The sequence below is a fragment of the Harpia harpyja genome, chromosome 3, assembly GCF_026419915.1.
Source record: "Harpia harpyja isolate bHarHar1 chromosome 3, bHarHar1 primary haplotype, whole genome shotgun sequence".
NCBI lineage: Eukaryota > Metazoa > Chordata > Aves > Accipitriformes > Accipitridae > Harpia > Harpia harpyja.
In genome coordinates this window covers 76,547,230-76,565,080 of record NC_068942.1, presented here as the reverse complement: position 1 = coordinate 76,565,080, position 17,851 = coordinate 76,547,230, and the positions used below count along the sequence as shown (strand labels likewise).

Here is a 17,851-nt window from a genome sequence, read left to right as displayed (position 1 = left end):
GATGAACTTCCAGTTCATATAAGCATTCTTCTATGTTCTTGAAACCAATAATAACAAAAAAATGTGGAATGTTTTTAAAACCTCCATAGTAAGTGCCTAATTAAACAGAAACTGATCTGCCCATCTTTTTAAAACATCTTCCCATCTAAACCAGTATGTCCTCAGTGTCCCCAAATGCCAGGCTAAAAAGCACATTCAGCACATAAAATTCTAAATGTACTTGGTTTTCTTCCTAATTTAAATATTTAGAATTTGCAGAAAGCACATCTTGCTGATTTGAATATATCATCAAATGCTTCAGTACAGAGGGACTATATCTGAGAAACCACTTTTGTAAAATACATGAATTAAATTTATTTTATGATTTATAGTCATGATGTCTTATAATTAAGCTCAGGAAAACAGATCAAACACTTTCATGTTGGAATTGAAACTAGTTATCTGAAGAAGCAATTTAAAAGTAATGCTTCTTTGGCTTGTCAGCTCAAATTAGTGAAAGCCAAAATGGCTTAATCATATACTCATAGAAAGCCAATTTAGCCTTATTTTTCACCAAATATAGAGCTCTGAACAGGAAGAAGAAAGATAAGCTACTGAGTTAATTAAAGGCTATCAGGCATGCTATTTCTGCTGTCTTGGACAACTGGCAGAAAGAACACTTGCAAAAGAATCAAAGCCAACATTTTAAATTACCTAAAGTTACACCTCTGAATTGGTATTTAGATATCTAGATGGGTCTGCCATGATTTTTTCACCATAGGGCTAACCAACATCTTCCCCTTCACAAGCAGATCCGTAAAGGTGAGCAACCTCTCTAAAATGAAGATCAGTTTTACCTGAGTGTTAAATAGAACTTCATGGGATTAACTTGGCACACCACTTTTTGAACACTTCGGTGAAAATCTTCAGGGACTGTTCTTTATTCCATTGAATGTAGGCAGCTACATTGCACAACTAATAATTTCTTTAAAATGCAGAATCTAATTAATGAAGATGAAACAACTGAAATGCCACTTACTGAACAGAATTGAATTTGCAACTAATACGGACTAGAATCTTACCCACAACTGGTCTTAAAATGGTTTTAGACCAGGCTTTCCTGAGCCACTCACCCTATTTTTCAGGATCTAATATTGAATTTGCATGCTTTGTAGTTATCTTGAAGAATATACAGCAGTATAAAGAAACTTGATTTGTATATTCTAATAATCATTGGAATTCATATGCACAAATAAAGAAAAGCATAAAATTATCTGAATGCTTCTAACTGTTATCTTACTTAGTACATATATGAATTTAAAAATTTAGGTTCAATTAAATGATGCTTCTGAAAAAAACATAAAACCTGTGTATTTTCAAAAAAGTCTTCCCAAACCTGAATATCTGAAACTACTGAAATCACAGTATCCATGAAGACATGTCATAATAATGGCAAAAAAATCATTCATAGATAAAACTTATGTATGCTTTTGTAAATATGCTCTGATATTTCATATTTCTACCAAAGCTGAAACATTCATTGCCTTTATTTCTTGGGCTTTTCTTGAAATTGTAGGGAACTGAACAACGTTCTGAAAAAAAGGGAAGCAATTGAATCTGAAGAAGCCATATTTTATCCTATTCCATTGGTAACTACAAAATAACATATGACCTCATAATAATGTAAACAAAAATTCTTTTAATTACCCAGTCACTTACATTATCCTGAAAAGTTTACAACAACTTTTTGACACAGACTATCTTTGTTGATCAGTTTAGACAGGTTAGTAAGTACTACTGCTAGAAACCTCCTCTCTCATGATCATAGATACCTCTCTTTTTCTGTATCTTCTTTTAAAACTTCAAGTTCATTTTTCAAATATTCTTCATGCTTGCTAAGTATTACATAGGTGGGCTTCCAGCTGTGGAGAAAGTAAAAAAATAGAAAGCATGTAAGTGGTCTTTCCTAATAAAAAGCCATTCAGAAATGAAGATATCAAGTTACTTTAGCTAGCTTACTGGAACAAATAATTTACTTAATGTTTTGAAAGTCAAACATAAACAGGTTTAGTACAGAAAGCTTTTACATGTGTACATTATTTTCTTAAGATTTTAAAGCTGCAAATTCAAGAATATATATATGGGATTAACAAAGATTATAAAGCACTTTTTAAGGAATAAATAAAGTGATCTTCACAAATTTTTGGAGACTAATGCTAGGCAATTAGGCATCTAAATCCACATATTAGGTACTCAGAACAGCGCCATCAGTAAATCATTTAGATATGTACGATCTTCTCGTTGGAGGTGCACACAGCTTCGTTCTCATCAGTACCACCAGCACCTATCTCATACCTAAATGCAAGCAGCAGCCACAAACTCAGAATTTCCTCCATTTGCTAAGCAAGTCCTGCTCAGAAAACAGTCAGAAAGAGATGCTGTCTTTCAGTACAATAGCCCAGACACTGGGAGCACTGACCTGGCAGTTTGGAGTCACAGGTCCACATACCACCTCTTACTGACTAGATTTGAACTCAAATTCTGCCCCTACAGGAAAACACACCAGCTAACAGTTAATCATAAATTAATGGCAGACAAGAACTGAACTTCAGTTGCTGTCAAGTAACATTCTGTTCTACCTCTAAGTCATCATCCACATATATTTTCATATTTCATGCAGTTGGTATTTGGCTATATAGTATGTCTACATTGTTAAATGCAGCCATTCCAGAAACCTGTCTCCAGACAAGAGGTGCTGAGTGGCTTATACACAGCTCATAACTAGATTCCTCTACAGCAAACCGATGGGTCCACATTCTGTAATGCTTAGCCTGGATCTCCTCTCATGGGACTTCCCTATGGCCCTGAAACACAACTAATCAATTTTTAGTTCTTCTTCTCATTTCAGCAGCCTCCTATAATAGAAGACCTATGATGCAGCCCACCAAAGTGATTTTCTCACAGTAGGATGCTGTAGATTGTACTGAAAGCACAGCAACTTCAGGGAATACATAAAGGACTTAGGACTAGTAAACTAATAGTACTTTCTCAACATCCAGGTATTAGAGATGCCTCTTCCTTGAATGTGGGAACTCTAGAAAAACAGATAGATAAACTTTCTGATTCAAGTGAAATTCAGATGTGATCTTTAGGAAAGGCATACAATGGGTATTTATTTCTTTAAAAAGAAAGCATCCTGGCTGAAAAAAGATGGTGTAAGGAGCATAAGCCATCCACGCCTAGATGTCTCCTACCCTCCCAGCTGAGGTGACAGCTATCAGAAAAGACATTTTCACAGAAAGTTGTAACTGAACAAATGGCCAGGATGTTGCTCAGTTAAAGATAAGAAACAAATTCAGAAACCTCTGGTGCATGGAGCCTCCAAACTGTGAGTAATGCCTTAATAAGACTTAACAGACACCAAAGTGTTGTAAGGTGAGGGAAAGAGCAGAAAAATTACTTCAGTCTACTGAGCGTATGTGCTACTGACAAACACACTGCTCATTCTGAGAGAATAACCTCTGTAATGACAGGTTGTCAACAGGCAAATTCTGAGATGCTGGGAGCTGAGAATCCGATGACTGCCGAATCAGCTGAACAGACTGGGCTAGAGTAGGACAGAGATACTTCCAATGAAAAAAAATCACATGCTCCCTCCAGAGGAACCTTCTACAGAAAAAATTAGCACACCCTCTCCCAAGTCAGGGCTTAAAGTGATCTATAAATTCAGCTTTTGTCCAGAATACAAGCTACCCAAAGGCAATACAAACACCTTCAATGTTTGTCTGAGTGGAACTATCTGTCTTAGGGGATGTACGCAGAAAACCCAATTGTAGGAACTCATACATAGATACTATCAAAGCTAAACACTGAAGAAACAGAAGAAGGAAAAATCCATAAGGACTGAAGAGACTAAGTGAATCTGGAACAGCAGAGGTACAGTTACATTTAAAGAGTTACACCAGCAAGGAGGAGGGGAGAAGTAGCAATACAGAACAAGGTTGCAATTGAACAAAGCAAATAGTTCATTACTGGACAGGTGGGAGCAACTGAGGACGTATGGTTCACTTTGCACAGCATATTTATGAGTAGGGTAAGCAAAGGGCATTTTTGGATGTGAGTATGCCCTATGGTTCAAAACTAGAGTGTAGAATGCAATCACACAAAGTATGAATGTGCATTTGGACAATCACTCCAAAGGTGGAATAAAAGAGAGGCTTCAGTAACAGCTAACTTAATGCAATTTCCATCAAGGAAATAAAGAACAAAGACCTGACAATTAATTTGCTGAAGTGAAGTCCAATAACCTTGAACAAAAGATAACGTACTCCAGGGGGTGAGACAACACAACATATAATCAACATTTATAACAGCAGTAAAGTTTGTCAACAAAAAAGCTGAATGAGAAATTGCAGCATCCATTCAGGAAATTCAGCACTATTGGTACAAATTGTTTGATACCACTGGGGATTGAAAATGTAATTACAAAATGTTACTTCACCATATCTACTGCAAATTCAGCAGAAAGCTGAATTTTTAAAGGGTCAGATTTTTAAAAAAGTAGAAACCAACATACTTGGATACTTATATAAAAATGTACTGGCACACAAACACTGTGATCTTCTTTTACTCAGAAAACTCCATGCCTTTCTTTGGAGGAAAAAAAAACCCAAGCAATGTAAAAGTCATAGAGCTTTTATTAATCAAAGTACAAACCCTGTTGTGCATTATATTTTGTGTTCATATCTGTTCTCCAGACATTCAAAAAACACATAATACAAGAACACTGTTTTGTAAACACAACAAGGTATACAGGCCTCAAGTAGCTCATCTACTAGTTTGCTAAATGCATCACTGTTTCACTGGTAGCTATCACATTTATTTGTCCTTCCTTTCATCAGCTAGTGTATAAAAAAATCTTTATTCACACTAATCTGAAAGCAATAAAAATATCCTGTCGTTTAGCTAGTGGGACAAGACAACAATTTATTTTCCAAATTAGCAACATTCTGAGTTCATCTGGCTTTTTTTATTTCCATGAAATCTCACCATCCTTGAACCCAAACTTAAAAAATAGAAGAGAAACAAAATTGGAATAGCTTCCATCAGCAGTATTTCACCATTTCTTATTGTTCTGGGATTAACATTTCTAGTTTGAATCATTCAAGAAACTAAATATTAGAAAAATGTCATCACTTGTCTAAAAATATATATTTCATTTTGGTAATTTTGTGCCTTCAGTTCTTTGTTACGTAGGCTAATATGGATTTCTTCAGAAAACACAGTAGTATCCCAATACGTCTGTCTCATATATCATTTTTCTGTAGACTTGTTGAATATAAGAATCCCATATTTTGTTCAAAGTCTTCAAACATGCTTCGATACACTTACAATGTCTAGTAATCCGGACAAAAAGTTTTTCTTTGAGAGCTCCGTTGAGCATTACTGGCAATTAATCGACTATGAGGGTGATTGTGACTCCAAAACAATATTTGGATTTACAAAATCAACATTAGAATCATGTCCAGTATACATAGAGTATCAACCAGAATAAATTTTAGTTTAAGATGATTCTACCACGTAAGTGCTCTAATTGTCTGATCTTATAGATAGGGCTTGTTTATTGCTGTTTTCAGTATGTCGTTAAATGACACTTTCAATAATTTAAGACACAGAGTCTCTACTCTTCTGCAAGCATTGTCCTTCTATGAATACATGTATTCATTAATGAGTCACTTCTCATTTTCAGTCTTTTTACACTAATGCCATTAATTATTTTTTGTAGGACCTGAGCCAAAACCCATTGAATTCAATGATTAAAATTTAGATCAGATCCTTAGTTCTACCCTTAAGTTTTTATTTCTTTATTTGCATCTCTTAACAGTTTGTGATTTGCAAACAGATTTGCAACTTCAAAAGATATCTAAGGAAATAGTGTGAATGGTTTCAGAAACTTACAGAAGTGTTCATTTTATACTGCATCGGAGGCAAGAATTTAATGTAAAGGAAAAGTGGAGTTTTCTTGTCAAGGTCAAATATTTTCCTAACTCTTTTTATGATAAAGCTACAAATCAGTATGGTGAGGCAATTGATTCAAACAGCCAGCCACTACACCCACTTCATTCACTAATGATTCCATTCTTTCTTCCGTTTTCAGATAGTTCAAAATAAACCTGGAAAGGACCCTGATGCTATCTTTACTTCTCTTTTTATTCTTAAAAACACCCATATTTTCCATTCACATCCTAAAAAAAAATTTCAAATATATGTTATAGACATTTTTATTCAAGTACTTATCTTTAGGTATAGAATTGCAAGAAAACAAAACGTATAGAATTTGCTAACAAATCACTTCAACTGCCAAGGAACTAGACAGATTGTGGAGAGATGAACGCTGCAATGAAAAGACAGGATTATATCATCCGGGCCAAACTCTCTGTATTGTCAAATACAGATTTGGCTTTTCAGCTACCCTTGCAAACACCTGAGATTTTCATTTTTAAAAATTAGACATTCCATGAAAAAACTCCTTGTAGCCAAATTCTTGCTTGAGAAACTTTTAATTACTAAGACTCAAAAGTGATCTGCATTCAAAACTTCCACTAATAATCTGATAGAAAAATTTCTGTGAGGAAAACTGTGAACTGCAGCCCATTGCATTCATCAAAACAGAGTGCCTAGAAGAACAATTTTGCAGTCTGCAGTAAAAATTATACCAAAATCTGCTAGTAGAACTACTATGTAGAGGCAGTTATGAGACACCTTAGGAGAGAACACATGTAGAACAAAAAGTAATGCAAAACACATTGTGAACAAAGAGTAGGCAGATGCTTCAATTTCAGGAAGCCAAATTCAGAACTAAACAAAGAAGAACATAACAGAGACTTATTATCACTGACAGTTACTAACTTTTTTTAGTTAAATAAAAAAGTTAACTTTTTTTGAACAGTATTCTTAATACTTTTCAAATTTTACAGAACTCACATGCATCCAAATACAGAAAAATTCTGTTTCTATTACCTTACTGCTTGAGTATTTAGCATGCTGCAAACAGTACCTGTGATCTCTGAAAACCATTGATTCTAATAAAAAACTAAAACAAACTTAAATGTAGTCTTTTTTTCTATAATTTACTTTTTCAAGGGGTGGATAATACTGCAACTTTTGTACCTGATGATTTGCAGCTTGAAAAAAACAGAAGAGTACTAAAGTTTTCTTTAACATCACTCCTGTCTGAACACACACTTACATATTTTTACACTACTTCCTCACTGAGTTTCTTAATGCCATCTGTAACTAAAAGTTCAGGCTATATTATACTTACGCATTACAGCTCTTCTTACTACTCTCACTTTGCTTGTGCAAATCAGCTATTGCATCATTGCTGTTATTTATATTTTCCTGCAACCTGGCAATTTCATTCTTTTTTTCCGTGATTTTTACAGTATACACTGAAATTAAAAATAAAAAAGTAAGCATATGTATTTTCAACTTTTCCATGAAATAAAAAGTCTACATTCAGAATGATTCAAGTTTTCTTCCAAAATACTTAATCTCGATAGTGCCAGATGAGTGGACAGCCTGCAACTAAGCAAAGCAACAACAAAGTGAGTCAAAAACTCAAGAAGTTTCAGCTGTGTGGTGAGTACCTTGATTATCATCTAATATTGTGAGACTGACTTTGGAAGAAAAAAATTATTTGTACCATTTGTGCATCCCAGTCTATATAAAACTGAAGTAGCTATTAGTGGTAGAAAGCAAAGCAATCTTAATAGTTAGAGCTGACCCTTCTTTTGTTGCAGTCCACAGTGTCTGCAGATACTGGAAGTAGTATGCAGGGAAACGAGAGTGTAAGCCACTTTGCCCTCAATAATGCTTGTAACTGGGGAGACTGATTGAAGTACAAAAGTTGCTTGAGATAAATGTCTCTTTCAAACATTTGTTTTCTTTTACAGAAGTCCAGAAAGACAAATGTTTTGAATGGGAAAGTTGACTACAAGAAGGGAAAAATAAAAACATCACTAAAGGCATATAATCAAATTATTACTAGAAACAGAAACAGAAATTAAAATAAAAAGGGAATTTACTCAAGGTGGGAATGTGTAATGTATGATAATACAAGAGGCAGCGGTTAATTAATGAAAAAATGCATTATAACGACAAATACTGAAGCTCTATGATATTTGCAGAGATTCTTAAGGCAGATTCTTAATTCTGCCTTTTCTAACAGCAGACAGCTGATAACATTTTCTGAATGAGTGGTTAGTAAAGAATCCATACTGTTGGTCATGATCACTGTCCTCTTTCACAAATAAAAGCTGTGAGAGCTATCATGCGTGCTCATGCTGCAATGCGATGAGCACAACTAGGTGCACTTTTCTTTTTCTGTGCTGTTTATTTCTTATTTTTTCATATCAGGTTTCAGACTTATTAGTGCCAAATCACCCCTTGACGTCACTGCTGCCCTGATGTGCTATATGCCAAAGTTGGTGGCCGTAAACAGAAGTGAATCACAGACATCCTGTCCTTCTCATCTACTTAACCAGGAAGGGCATCTTAGTTATGCCACAGGTTTCTTGAGTTGTTTGAATTACCACTCTAGAACTTCAGGTCATCCTGAAGTTTGGGTCTGGTTTTGCAGCACTTGCTATATATTCACTTTCAATGCCACCTGCATTTATACCAGAAAAAAACACTTCTCAGAAAGAAACATCAGTCAGTGAAAGCAAAAGATTCTCAATGTATTTTAATATCTTGAGTTACCCTGAATATCTTCAGTATCTTAATATTTTCAATAGCTTAAGTCAGTAAATTACCGTTACTTAGCATGAAGTATAAATATTGGACAACTGATGTATGCTTCATTTCTGTTAAAAAAACAGGTGTATTTGGAAGTATCCTGCAGATGACAGTTTGAGATTTACCAAGATATAACATAACTGTCTTAACAAAATATCTGTTACATAAGCAAAGCTATACACTTAACTTTTTATTCAGTATTTTCTATAGATGAGCACTTCTGTGACAAGTGTGAGTTATTCTACTCACCCTTTGCTTTCGCAAGCACCTTGTGGATGAGGTCCATCTCACCCAACTTTACAATGCAGGCACCTACTTCAGAACTAGACACCCATGGCTACAGCTATGCTCAGCGCAGACAAGTGGACATTTTTTAAAGCTTACTTTATCTAACCTACTTTAAACTCTTTCTTCAGGATAAGACAAATCACACCCTAAAAGTGCCTGTTTCCCTCCACTAGTTATAAAGGGACTTTAGCCAAAAAAGCCTGATGAATCTCACACTAAAAGTCCGAGGCTGAATGCTACAGCTGTTCCTATGCCAAGTAATACTCACACAGAGACGAAATTAAAGCAGTGGAACTATTTCTGGGTAAGTTTATGAAAGATTTAACCCAAACTTTTACAAGTCTGAGTGTTGGTTGTGAGTTCACACATAGTTAGATATCTCTGAACTGAACATGCAAATAGCTATGCCATGTTACTACACAGCCTTTGGATTTTCCCTAAAAGCATGCTCATTTACCATAAGCTTGCATAAATGTTAAGAAAAACCTCAACTCTAAGGTTCAGTTATGTGACTGAAGAGTTAAAACAGAATTCTAGGTGCCCCAGATTTAGTTACAGATGTTTTAATGATTAAGATGGTTCAATTTAATAATCTTCTTAATGAGTAAGTACTTGCTTGGACGTATCAGTCAAGATTATTAGATATGTTGCCATCAAAAGGAACAGCAATTAGACCAGAATTCTCTCTTGTTCTTTTTCCTGAAGGTTATGAGCTTCAATATCTACCTGTGAAGTACCAGTGATGAGCACAGATGTCCTCAGATTGTCTAAAGAATAGTTCACCACAACAATTCTCCTGAGATAGTGATTCCACATAGTAGCATGGTAAAAAAAAAAAATCAGTCCAGACCTAAGTCCATAATATTATGCTATCTGTAAGTCCTGGGGGGAAAGAATTTGATGTGGAGCAAGACTTTCTCATTGGGTTTACTGTTTTGAATTTCAAATAAGATTACCAGCTGCTTGATTGCAAAAGAGAAGAACAAGGCTTGAGTAGGTAGTAGCAACTGAGAGAACTTTCATTATTTTAAGAAAACAGAAAGAGAGAAGCAGTGAGGCAGAGGTCCAAATCTGGAAAGAACAAAAAACATGAAGAAAGAAAGGGAGGCAAGTGGCAGATGTATTGAGCAAGCACAGCTGAATCAAAGAACTGCCAGTTACTGTGAGGAGCTACAGAGTAAGAGCAGGAAATGGCGCAGCATGAAACTGGCTGTCCATGAGACAGCTGAACAGCATTAGCTAAAAGTCGCAAGCAAAAGCAAAGTCTGCTAGGGAGAATGAGCAAGTATTGATGGCAAAAGATGAGGTAGGGTGAGAGTAGGACACGGGACAGCTTTCATTATCAGGCTTGCTTCCGCCCCTGAAACACAGAACATGTACCAGGACTAATGAAACAAAAGCATTGTGTTCAATGTCTAATAAAATGATAATTTATCACTACTCACAATTTATCTGTTGAGTCACATGTTCCTTAGCATAAGAAGCTTGTTCTAGCTGGAAAACTAAGAAGAAAATAAACACTTTTTCATATATATATATATATATATACACACACACACACACATATATATATGAGTTGAGCTGTGAAACAAATGTATGTTGTGCAGCATTAATTGCACAAACACTGATTAACAAAGATTTTAACAAAATACCTAAATAACAATTTTACTATTAAATAGCTGTTAGTACCCCTCTCCATAACATCACAGCTAACAAAACTTTATGTAGGCAAACATCAAAACCTTAATATTATAAATTTATTTTAATATTATAAATTTATTTTAAGTTAATATAACTGCTTAAAGCAGAAAACATCACTATATGTAATGCATTAGTAATTATTAATTAAAAAAATAGGATATGACCTACCAAACTCGAGCAGAAGTTTGTCTAAGTTGCTCAAAAGCCTGTCACTCATTGTGTAAACTACAAAAGAAAAATGCAATTCAAGGATTTACACAGTCAAAAGCTTTACTGATACAATAAACAAGTCAAAATTGCAAGACAATACCATACATTTTAAGGTAAAGGGGAGAAAAAAAAGTTTTAACTGCATTTTAATTAGTATCTAAACCACTTTAGTGGAACCAAATTTCTCACTGATAGTGGTAAGTCTAAACCACAGTTAGGAAAAAAGGAGGTATACCATTTAGGTAAAGCTTTGTTCCTGGAGCAGTTCTATCTTTGAGAGGCTTAATGTTCTCAGAAGGCATGAAGAATGCAGGAAAAGATGCTTGTGTACAATATGTATAGTCTCTACTCTGGCTGGTTTAGTAAGCCTATCGACTGCAATGCTGGTAATGGAAAAGCTACTTATCGATTCTGTACACTCCTCCCGTAGTAATTGCAAAGTACATTTTAATCAGAAGTTATATGCATAAGTGTGATTAAAGGCACAACTCATATACAATGGAAAGCAGATTATTACAAATTAATTCTTCTGTTTGTATAGCGCTGCTATGTGCAGAAATTCAGGTATGGGTTTTTAAACAGTTTGGGAGTCATGTAGTCTTCTAAAAAGGATGCAATCACCATTTTATCAGAACGTACTGAATACAGCTAGTTAGCTCAGATATACTTAACATTAAGCAAAGTTATCTGATACTTAATTGTCCCACAATGGCTTCCCCATATCCTTAGTACTGTGTAAGAAGTAAAGCCACAACAAATTGGTGATGAGGATGAGATCCTAATCCAGGATAAAGTGGAACAGAAAACAACTGCAGAATTTAACTAAAGTGGCATTAAGGCTACATACTGTAGCACTGAGATGTTGAAACGGGAGGGCAGTGGAGCATTTAAAATGCTGGATGTTTGACAGAAATGAATTTGTCTAATAGTTAAGTGAGGATCAGAACACCTAATCCAAGTGACTGGATTAGTATAGGCTGTGATAAAAACTCTGAGAAAGAGATAACAGTTTTACCAAATGTATTAAAAGCTTGGAACCCTAGTTCCTACTGCCTGGAAACATTTAAGATAGCAAACAAAACATTTTCTGAAAATACTAAGAAAAATCTAAGAAATGCTACCTCAAGCCACAGGTCAATGCAGAATATTTTTGCTTTTACAAGATGTGAAAGAAAATCCTAAGTAATTCCTTTGGATGCAAAAATTAGTTTGGATCACATATTAAAAATCTGTTCTCTAGAAACAGTTTAATGATGTTTGTTAGTTGACAGTTCCCATAAAAGCTGCAAGACATGGGGGCATACACAGAAGGTACACAGATGGATGCAAAATAAAAAGCACAAACATTACTTTAAACAGCAAAGAATTTCTATTCATTCTATTCTATTCAAATCACAACACAAAGTTCACCAATAGAGCAGACTGTACAGCTGTATTATTAAGATACATACTATTCTATCGTCTAGTCACTAAGACAGTTACGATTGATCTTATCTTTTGAATACTTTTGTAGAAGAGAGAAACAGAACTGAAGTGATTGTTTAATTTTTTTTCCCGTAATTTTGCAATACAATTTATGTAAAGGGTAGAGTTGCAGAAAATGGCAGTGCTTCTGAAAGCATGCATATGTAAAATACCTGCTATTCTGGATATTGTTAAAATGAAGTAACATAACTGCAAATGGCAAATGCTATTCTGTGTTGTGAATTAAGAGGCTACATGTGTCACTAGTAGAAAGGGCTGAGAGATTCAATTACACTGGTAATCTACAGGATGTTTGTAGATTTTAAAAACAGCAGTTAATACCAGCCTGAAACAAAAGACATCTAAATTTTGGACAATGGATAACTTCCAGGATATGACAGTAGTAAAGCCTGATTCTTCGTCCTACTGGAGAAAAGTAGCATCAAACCATTAGCCAACTCTGGATGACAAATTCAGAGGATGTTCTCATATGGGGCTGTTATTTTGGTTAAAGAGAAATATGTAATACACAGCAATGGGTAAATCACGTTCAAATTGCAAATATTATTTCTAATGGTGCTATTCGGAACGCTGCCAGAAGAAAAATATTACTATGTGTCTTGCATTTTTGTACCGCATTAATGTAATTATATGGAATTCAACTGTGGCAATAGAGTTTCACATATTACAAGATTGCATTGAGTGCAGAAACTACAAACAAACTGCCTGATGGAGTCTCTAGCCATTATCATAACACTAACATTAATGCCACTTCTCAGCAGAGTTACAGCAGTAGTTTCATATCCCATCTGACAACGGCCATTCCTCAGTTCTTCATTAAAAGGTGAAAAATACCCGTAATCTATGAGGCAAATTTCTTCCTTAAAATCAAATGCTCAATTCTACCCATTGTCAGCTGTGCAACAGTACTAATTTCTGTTGGCTTTATATAAATAATTTTCATTCCAGCAGGGCTCTTTTGAGAGCAAGCCGTATTTCTCCTGTGCTATTCAATACTGTTTAAGACTTTGTTAAGTGGTTATTTGATTCTTCTTGAAATTTAGTAGAGTTCACATGCCTAGACTAAGTTTTTCTCTCTGTTAAAAAAAAATAAAAATGTGCCTCTCATCGTGCTGTTTATGTTCCTCTCCCCTCTTCTGCAACATCGTTTTAGGGACCCTGTGAGGAGACTAGAACCCCGCATTCAAGGTGAGGACATGCAATCTTTTTCGAAACCCGCTGCTGTTTTCAGTGTTTCTAACATCATCATAGCCCTTTCCTGACTGGTGATAATTCCAGTTATTACATCTGAGTTAACGTAATTGTAAGGCTTTTCACTTATGAAGTCCCTGTTTCTAACACTTATGTTTTAAAGCTCGTTGCCACCATGCATTATGTACCGTGCTTTTATTACTAGCTACCAACGTGTCTGTCAAGTCCTCAGAAAGTCAAACATCTACTGGATTGCCCCATTTTACTTAGTCGGGCGCATACCAAATAAGAGGATAGTGCTGCAGATTATTCCCCCAAATTCCTGGAATTTAAAAATTAAACCGATTTTTGTCAAAATGGTGGGGGGGGGCTCATCCTGTGGGGTACCACAGGGGCTGCGCCTAAGCGCCACAAAATGGCGGCGCAAGAAAAGGGGAGCGAGACCCTCCCGGCGGAGAGGGGCGATGGGGTCGGGGCGGCCGCGTAGCCCCTCTGCATTTTGGGGGGCCATCAGCACTGGGAAAGCGACCAGGACATGGTGGCCCTGCACCGCCAGAAGGAGAAGGGCGAGGAGAGCCATGACAGCCGTCCAGTGCCTCACCCAGGGCGGTCAGGCGGAGGGGGCCGGAGCACGGCCACCGCCCCGCTCCCACAGCTTCGTCCCCGCCGTCCTGGAGGGGAACAGGGGCGGCCCAGAGCCGCCGCCAGCCTACCCCGGGAGGAGCCCCGCACCCCGACGAAGGGCCCGCTCCAGGCGCTGCGGGGGCCGGGCACCCCCTCGTCGCTCTCCCTCACCGCCGGCCGCGACCCGCGCCTCCCACCGCAGTGAGGCGGGAAAATGGCCGGGCAGCCCCCCGCGCCCCTGGGCGGGCCGAGGGAAGAGGCGGCGGGGAGCCGGCAGGAGGGTGCGGAACGGGGCAGGAGGGGCTGGAGCAACGGCCTCCTGCGTGGCGGAACGGGCAGCCCAGCCCCGTCAAATGGTGCGGAGAGGGCGGCAGGTGTCACCGCCCCGCCGCCGCCTCGCCGCCCTCCTTGCCGGCTGTGGTGGGGGGGGGGGGGGCGAGGGTGGCAGCTGCCGGCGGTCGGGCTTTCCGCTGGGAAACCTGGAGCAGCTTCACCTGCCGGGAGAAGGGGCTGAGGCCATTTTGCGAGGAGGTCAACAAGCAGAGCCCGGCGGGGCCCGCCGCCCATCGCCAGGAGCCGCAGCCCTCCGCTTCCCCGGGGGCACATCAGCGGGGTGCGTGTCCCCTCAAAACCCACCCGTTTGCCTTAACAGTGAGAGTTATAAGGGAAAGATCAACATTTCCGAGGGCTTCGGGGCGGAGGGCCGAGCCAGCGGCGCCGGCCGTGGGTGAAAAGCGATGAGGATGCTCCATCTACCGGGGAGAGGGCGCAGGCGGGCGGGAGCCGGGCGGCCGCCGGGGAGAGGAGGGAGGCAGGGCCGCCGAAATGGGGCATCTCCGGGGAACGTGCCGGCGGCTTAAACACCCACCCACACCCCGGGATGTAACACGCACACAAAAAAAAAGAGGCCGCAGCGTGTGACTTGCTTTATCCACCCTCCGGGTCCCACGCGTGTTGCTGACCCATCCGGGGGTGGGGGGCAGGTGTAGCGACTGTATAAAGCCTTCTTCCCGCCATACCTCACGCCTAAAGGTGCGGCCCAGCCCTCTGACAGTTTATAAGCGCATTAAAGTATCACACTTAACATCCTGGAACAGTGCTTTACATTGAAGATGGTGGGGAGTGTCACCAGCCCCAGCAGCTGTGGTGCGCATAGCAGCCTCAGCACAAGTTGCGCTAACAAAATCGTGTGCGTTTATTTATTTATTGATGTGCAGCGTTACCAGGCAAAAATGCATAGGCCGGGCACGGAAGAAACTAGAACATGATACTTCCCTCCAAACTGCGGTAGCAACGGTGTTGTTTTTTCCTCCCTGTAGAGATTACTGAGGCGGAGGATGGATTTAAGTATATCAATAAGCAAAGGAAAATAAATGAGACGGGGGGCACGGGGTGGAAGGGGAAAAAAAAGACATCGGCATGGCTGATGAAAGAAGAAAGGACAGGGAAAACAGAAACAGGATGGAAGAGACAAACGGAAAACTATTTCTGCCACCCGCAGCACAGGTGTCGGTCAGATACGATGCTGCTTTCAGAAGAGTCAATTGAACCAACAAGAAATGCAGCTTCAAAGAGAAATAGCTGACCCACCTGGGTTCAGGTCAGAGATGAAGGAGGGGAAAAAAAAGAGAGAGAGAGAAGTGGAAAACGGCATGTTCTTTTGGAAACCACACGTCTGCGGCCTCTGCTCTGTGCACCCCGCTGGCAGCAAGGCCCCGTCCTTTCCCACAGCAGCTCCGTGGTGCTCCCACCGCCCACCTTATCTCCCTGCCTGTCCCGGAGGGCGAAAGCCGCCTCCCTGCCCAGCTCCTCAGGGACAGTTTAATTCCTAGATGCCCCTAAAGCCTCCGCAATTGCTGGTTTGCAACCCCTCTTCCCGAATCATTAAATAAAACCCAAGGAGAAATGGCTTCAGAGCTTTTTCCTGTCTTAAGCAACACTCTTAAAGACCTTACAAACTTCTAGAAGTAGGAATTTAATAGCAAAGTAGCAGATAACTTCAACGATGCTCATTAACACCTCCCGGCGTCCCGGTAGTTTAAGCAGCGGTGTCAAGGGAGGCTGAGGTTCCCACAGATCCAGGGACCCGAGCTCACCCGGAAGGTTGTCAGTCATTTCAACAGGCTTTGCATAAAGCCAGCGGGGACTTCCCGGTTAATTCCTTGTAAGGACTGTCAAGAGCTGGTCCCCACTGGGGCTTTTCAGGCCCCGGGAGCTCCTTTAACCCATTTATTTATTACAAGGACTCCCCACCCGAGGTTATCGCTCCCACAAAAAGCGGTTTCTGAAGCTGCAGAAAGAAGGGCTTTGTGTCCCGCTGGTTCCGCCTTGTTTGTTTTGCCTTGCTTCCCAACAGCATTCCTCTGAAAAAAAAAAAAACCAAAACCAAAACCAACCCCAAAGTCATAAACAACTACTTTCATTACCGGGCGACAAGCAGAAAGGACTCTCTGTTGGTATCATCTGTAACCTATGATGAAGGCGTTGCGTTCCTCTGCAAAGAGATACGGTCAATCCAGGGCTCAGAAGGGGCTCCCAAACCCGCTCCCCCCTCCCCGCTGGCAGCCCCCCGGGCCCGTCACTCCGTTAGCGGAGAGCCCCGGCGCTGCCTCTCGGTGGGCTCCGCTTTCTCCGTGCCCCTCTCCTCTGGTTTTGGCGGGCTCCCCTCGGCCCCCCGCTCGCCGCCTCCCCCAGCTGATGGAGAGGGGAAAGAAACGCGGGACCTTCCCCCCCACAGAGAGGACAGAGCGCCTTGTGCCCCCAGTGCCCCCAGCAACACCTATGATCGAGTTTGGGAGGGTCTCTAGGGACACCCCCGCCAAATCCCCCCCCCCCGAGAAAGCAGGGAAGCGTCCTTGCCTTTTGCTCCTTGAACCTCCCCCGGCTGTCCTCCCGCAGAGGGACAGTGGCCGGTGCCTAAACTCGCACAGGGGTGTAACGACCGCAGGGAAACGGGGTCCCTGCAGTGTTTTGGAGACACGGGGGGGGGGAGCGATCACCGCTGGAGAGGGACAGGGACCGGGTAAACGTGTCCCAAACAAGTGCCTTTCTTCTCAACCTGAATAACTAGCTCAGAAAGGCAATGAGCAGGTAACGCGGAGAGGCTGAAGCACTGGCCCTTAAAACTCGGCAAGGTTCAGGGACCTCCTACCTGTTATCCTTCGCCAAAAAAAAAAAAAAAAAAAAAAAAGAGTCAAATTCGAGGGGACGATCCCCGTCCTCATGCGGCTGCTCTGGGATAAACTCGCTCCTTGAAGCAGCACCCTGAATACCGGAGCCCAGGCAGATGCCCACCTTCAGCGGTGGCCCCAATCCTGTTTCCAAGCCCCGGTGTGGTGCCAGGGAGCTGGACCAGGAGCTGGACTGGCCTGGGCGTGATGCTGCTGACTCCCACAAGGCACCCAAAGCTGCGCAGGAGCTCCCTCACAAGAAAAGAGGGACCCCGATTCCCGAGCAGCCTTCATCTGGAGCCAGCAACCTCCGGTAAGGGCTGGAGTCCAGCTCAGCGCCAGTGCCCAGACCAGCCGTGTCACAGTGTTTGTCCCGGACTCAGCCCCATACATTCAGCCCCAGA

At 40.5% G+C, this 17,851-nt stretch overlaps 1 protein-coding gene across 1 annotated transcript in view; it reads right to left on the bottom strand.

The window, feature by feature from the left end:
- Positions 1–9,064, bottom strand: part of C3H14orf39 (chromosome 3 C14orf39 homolog) — a 29,224-nt gene extending 20,160 nt beyond the window's left edge. Inside the window, exons 1-3 of the mRNA XM_052783728.1 lie at positions 9,028–9,064; positions 7,304–7,430; positions 1,812–1,901 (exon numbers count right to left, since the gene is read on the bottom strand). Of these exons, the coding sequence (XP_052639688.1) occupies positions 1,812–1,901; positions 7,304–7,430; positions 9,028–9,064 (254 nt within the window). The remainder of the gene's footprint in view (positions 1–1,811; positions 1,902–7,303; positions 7,431–9,027) is intronic.
- Positions 9,065–17,851: the final 8,787 nt, after the last annotated feature.